This window comes from Psittacula echo, assembly GCF_963264785.1.
Source record: "Psittacula echo genome assembly, chromosome: 1".
Lineage (NCBI taxonomy): Eukaryota > Metazoa > Chordata > Aves > Psittaciformes > Psittacidae > Psittacula > Psittacula echo.
The window spans coordinates 52,551,318-52,557,317 of NC_137735.1; the positions used below are offsets into that span (position 1 = coordinate 52,551,318).

A 6,000-nucleotide genomic window follows, 5' to 3' on the forward strand; every position below is an offset into this window, starting at 1 on the left:
CAAATGATGCAAATGAAGTCTTTCTTTGGATACAGTTTGCCTCCCAGAAGATTTAATACCATTTCCTTCAGATCGCCTCTTGGATAATGTCATGATGGAAAGATCCAGGGGAGCCTGCTCCTGGGACTGGGCTCTAACAAGCACACGCAATAAATCACTTAAAACACTACCATCCCTTCAGTCCTTGGAAGCAGTTAGCACTGAATAGTGCCTCTGCACAACAACATTCTGCCTCTGTGTTGATGGAGGTTGTAGCCAACTGGAAAAACACTGCTCGTTTCTTACTACTCACTTTTAATCCTTGATTTAACTATTAAAAGCTTGCGCTGCTTTATACCTCCAAGTTGAACATGAAAGCTAAGGCAGCTAATGAAAATGACAGGCGATGTAACTACTGCTTTATTGGCACCGATGCCAAGATCGCTGCCTGCTAAACTTGAATGCCTCCACTGGGTGGCTAACAAGATGTGTACTTCGCAAACCAGCACAACTCTCTCCCCACTCGAAAGGGAGGAAAGAGGGAACGTGAAAAGGAATGTAATTTTTTTCCCACAGTGACATATAGATAGTTATATGGAACATATTGCATAGGCAGAGCACCCATGATTAAATTAACTTCTATTCCACAGACAGCTTCCAGTGATGTATTTTCAATGACAAACCAATGATCGGAATATTTGAGACTCGCACTAAGTCAAATCCTCTGACTAAATGCAAATTCACCTAGGAATTCTCCTTTGCAACAGCAGTTAAAACATATTTTTCTGATAAGCTGCAAAAGCAACTTTCATGCCTTTTTCCAGAAAAAGTAACCAGAACCAGTCCATTGAAAGCCCAACGAGTTAAAATCCAGAAAGACACCAGAAAGCAACAAAAATATCCATTCACTACAAAACAGGTTACCTGAAACAAGATTACTTAGCTGGCAGCACAAAACAAATGTAGCTTCACTTTTCAAAGTACAGCTCTCCTTTGTACCTTACATGAACACAAAACCCTGGTCATTTACTGTATTACTGTATGGAAATAACTGTTGCCCTAGTCAGCCTGGGCTCCTCTCACCTCCCAAAGATGCTGCTTTACATCCCGTTCAGTTGAACTGAACAGACTGCACCTCAGCACCTCACTCTAGCTTGCACAAAACCCAACATATTTACTTGTAAATGTCTAATAAATATAATCCACATTTTCTCCTCTCTTGCTGCGCAAGCCAGCTATGGAACTGATTTGCCTGGCCTTGGCACAGAGTGTATTCCTGTTTTCAGATGTACTGTATTTGGAAAATTAAATTAGGAAAGTCTTTCTAATATGGTTAATGCCGTTTCCTGTTTCTGAATTTGGATGGCACATACAAAGCTAGTCCCAAGACATAGTGGATAATCACGGTTTAAGACCATTACCAAAAACAAAAAGAAAAGAAAGAAAAAAGTTGTGTGATGAATGATCCACATAAAATTATTAAGTGTAAATATGCACAGTAATTGTGGAAATTTAGCTACACTCAGGCATTGTTATTGTACCGAAGGAGAAATGACACTGACAGTAATGCTGAGAAGCTATCAGAAGGGGGCTGTATTTGATGTATATACTTTTTTCATAACTTGCAATCAGTTGCTGGAGTCAGAGGAAGAGCAGCCCAGATTCTAGCTCATGTTCCCAAAGAGGAATCCCTCATCCACAGACAGATCCATCCGCTTAATTTTAACCCTACTTAAATTGCACCTCAGTCAGCAAAGGAAACCCGGTGGCTGCTTTGCTTTCAGTGCTGACAACTGCAGTACTAAAATACTACTCAGGGCCAGCCTCAGCTACCACATCCAGCCCAAACTTGTTAATATCACTGAAATCTGCCAGAGCACATCACTTTAAAACAGACTAATGTTCCAAAGGGGCTTATCCATTTCCAACAAAACACTATTTGGCCCTCATTTCACTAACACAAATACTATTTATTACACCTATATGATCAAATACCAGCAGTCCACTGATGCATCAAGATAATTAAATCCTTCTCTCCCCTTTTTTCAATGAGATATGTTTAGGTATTCAATTAAGTAGAGCATCCCAAAAGGTTAGTACATTCACATGTTATATTTCACTTTTTCCACACCAAGCATCTTCAAACTGCTGCTGCTGCTAATACAGACTGCACTGGGGCAAGACAAATATCTGCACATATGGCTCTTTTACAGTTTTCTTTTTAAACTATCACTTTGATTTAATTAGGTTTGAGGGGATAGGCATGAAAAAAGAATTGTACTCTTTTGTTGTGAAGGAACAACTGAAAAAAAAAAATTCATCAATATGTAGTCCCTTTAGCTTTCCTATCCATCTCCTACACTACCATTGTTAGCCCATAAAGCTGTCTGAAACACGCTGGTCAGTACAGATATATAGCCTGACCCTTCCTTTCCTCCTATCTACACCCCAAAAAGGTGGGGGCCACAGGATAATTTCTTCAAACAATTTTAATGCCCAAAGATATGGGGGGGGGGGGGGGGGGAAGGGGGGAGGAGCGGAAGGAGAAGGAAAAGGGGAGAGTAGGGCCTCCCTACTGAAAGTCAGTCTCTGCTGATTGAAAAACCAAAAGGAAAAGTTGCTCTTATAGATGGCACTGAAATGCAAGGCTGTGGTATGTGCATGGGTCCAGGGATAGTCGCTGTTTCTCTCACAGTCTGGGACATTTGAATTGTCATTCTGATGTAGGTTATCATAGAGGTATAGTAAATGTAGTGAATGCCAGATCAGAGTTGATTCTGGCCTGATTATTGCTCTGGCCCCATTCGCACTGCTTTGAGAATTAAGGGCTGTCTCCATCATTGTGGCCATTTCCTGTTCTTTCCTGATAACAGTGAAAAAATACTTAGACAACTTCAGATAAGAAGATAAGAAATGCTAATAAAACAAAAAGCGTATTTAGCTCTGCTGAGAAGCTCACAGGGGGATGCTGAGATGCAGTGATATTAATCTCTGTGCCAGGGAGTGTGGGGGTTGGTCCATCAACTATTCACTTAATAGATTTCTTTTCCATGAGGAAATGGAAAAGGAAGACATAAAAGCAGAAGCTCCAGCAATGCTCACAGCCGCCTTAGCCTGCTTCAAAAGATAAAGATAGTTGGGGAATGGAGAAGAAAAGCAAAATAAGAAACAGTAGTAGCAGCAAGTACTGGAACACACCCTCTTTCTCTTCCCCTTTCTAAATTGTAACTGTGTGTTTGCTGTGTGAAAATACCACTTTTAAGGTTGTTTTTTTTTTCAAGGCATCACAAATATTTAAGACATGAACAATTAAAAAACAAGTCAGCTGATTCCAGACCCACTGAAAATCAGACAACCGAGACCAGCTTAAGTGTAACTTCCATGTGTCCTGCTTCTATTGCTCTCAAAGGAATGCAACCAAAAAGACTAGAAGGGTATTTCCATTTTGAAAGAAACAGACTGAATGGAGAATTACTTTGGAAAAAGATGTTGGGTAAGAATCATTTCAATGTTAATGCATTTTTGGAAATGCATAAATAAAGCAGACAAAAAACTTTGCCCAGTGCTATATGATGATAAAACTTCCTGAAGAGGGCATAGTTAAACTGTTGATTCATTGCCTTGCTGAAGCACCACACACACATGTGAAGATCCTCATGGCAAACGCCAATCAAAATCCCTCAGCTCTGGGAAAGACACCAAACCCAGGACTGTACCCAAATTCTATGCCTGGTCCAAGCAAACAGGACATGAAAATACACGTATACATGGAAAAATAAATCCAGGACTAATCACAATATCCCAACCACATTCCCGGGATTTTCCACTTGGCTGTGAAAGTTTATCACACACGGCACAATGGGAAATGCTGCTGAAGAGGTTTCATCCCCTTCTAGGCAGATGAGCACACCCATGTCCTGTGCCCATCACAGCACAGGAGAACTGGCTCCTCTTCCCTCCTGATATTTGCCACCCAGGGCTGTGTTATGTAGGAAGGGTACACGTGGAAAGGAGAAACCCTCTGAAAGTGTGAGGTATGCCCTGTGGCTCTGAAACAGCCGAACGCAGGGGGTCCTCTCTTTCCTGCTCAGGCCATCTGTCATGCAAATTAGATCCAACTATCCAAGAGGATATTTCCTCTGCATCTACACAGATCGATATATACCTACTGAGACCTAGGTCTACATGCACATGCCACTATTAAAACCTTTAAATACATAACATCAGACCTACCCTGTCTTGAACATGAAACTGAGCAGTGAAAGAAGATGATGGTATGCAAGACACAGAAGAAACAAGACACGATGCATCAGGGATATGTGCACTCTCCTACCACCTTTTCACAACCACATTTCTGATCTTCCTGAAAGATAAACTCTTGATATGGGTAAGGGAACGTGACTCTGAGGATGGAGTAAGTATCAGCAGGAAATGGATTAGCACCGTTACATGTACAGACATGATGTACATAGCACGAAGCCCACCGGCAGCTAGTCTGCAGCTCCCGAAAGCCTGACAGGGGCACGGGGAGTCAGAGCAATCAGCCCCGCTCTCCTGGCAGCAAGGCCAGGAGGGGAGTGAGTGCACTTGGTAACGCTGGGGAGAGGCTAGGATCGGAGCAGTGCAGCCCACTCAAAGTGCCTCTTCACAGAGATGATGGGGCAGGAAACCAAACATGCTTCCACTTGCATTATACTAACAGCTCCAAATCAAAGCTTTGGTGCTTATTACTATTTCTTGGTGGCATATATGGAAAAAAATTCCAGCTTCTAAAATTCCTTTCTCCTGTTAAGCAGATAACAAGGATTTCCAAGAGCTTTAATGAACCCACGCATCCTTGCTATACACAGCTCTGCCCACATGCAGCAGCAACCTCTCTCTCTCTCCAGTGCTCAGTAAAAGCCACGCATTTCCACTTTAGGTCTAACTCCTGGGAAGAGAGAAGAAAAGCACCGAGAAAGTTTATCCGGTATCAGCTCGCAGGAGAAAAAGCCTCCTGCTGTGGCTGTCTGCCTGGTGGGTGACACAGAGAGCCTGGGCTCTTTGTGATGCTCTCAAGACATCGCTCAACGCACACTGAGAAGCAACACACTGCCATTTGGAAAAGGTGAATTTAGACGTGGGCTACAGGGAAAACAGACCTAGGGGCTCCAGGACCCCCCGACAAGGGAGGAAAAAAAGGAAAAAGTAAAGCAGAAACGCAGGCACACGGTAACTCCCTTCGGATCCATAACGTTTGAGGCGAGAAGGAGAAGGGTGTGGGGGCGATGGGGGCTCACGAATGATCCCGGCCTGCAGAGCCCGAGGCTCGGCTGTGCAGCGGCAGGGACACTCGCTCCGCACCTGCCGGACCCCGCCGCACCCCACCCCAGGGTTGCCGCTGGGGCTCACTCAGCCCCTGCCAACCACGGGACCCCGCTTCAGGGCGGCGTGCGGGGAAACGCCTGTCCCAGCCAGGTTGAGCAGTCACAGACCCTACCAGGCGGGGGCCAGCGGACCCCAGAGCCCGGCGGGGACAGTGCATGAAGGGAAATGCGCCGTTCTCACATATACACACAGGAAAGAAAACTGAAATGTATAAAATAAATCACGGCATCAATTCGCCCTTGATTCAGCCCGCATCCGGAGAGCGCCCCGGCCCCTCTCACCCGCCCTCCGCCTTACCTTGCGCGGCGGAGCCGGGGCGGCTGGCCCCCAGGACGGCCAGGGCGGGGAGCACCACGGTCTGCAGCAGGTATCCCAGTCCCAGCCCGCAGCGGGTCGCCGTCCCCTCCAGCCCCTTCCCCATAGCCAGGGCAGGCGGGGAGTCGCGCAGCAGCCGGGGAGCTTCTCTGTGCCGCCTGTGCCGCCGCCAGCCCCGTCCCACCGCCGGGCGCGGAGGGGCGCGGAGCCCCCGCGAGGCGCTCAGGCTGCGCAGGGGACTGCGGGGCGAGGGGCAGCGGGGGGGCAGGGGCGCTGCATGTCCCCGCGGAGGGGCGCGGAGGGGCGCAGAGCGGGCGCGGAGCCCGGCGGAGCGCTGCC

The 6,000-nt window shown here is 46.5% G+C and overlaps 1 protein-coding gene across 2 annotated transcripts in view; it reads right to left on the reverse strand.

Annotated features, from left to right (window-relative positions):
* UNC5C (unc-5 netrin receptor C) overlaps positions 1–5,767 on the reverse strand; it is a gene marked incomplete at both ends in the record, with an annotated part of 250,220 nt that extends 244,453 nt beyond the window's left edge. For both annotated transcript variants that reach the window (XM_080614327.1, XM_080614326.1), the window contains one exon: positions 5,644–5,767. In XM_080614327.1, the coding sequence (XP_080470453.1) occupies positions 5,644–5,767 (124 nt within the window). The remainder of the gene's footprint in view (positions 1–5,643) is intronic.
* Between the last annotated feature and the right edge of the window lie 233 nt (positions 5,768–6,000).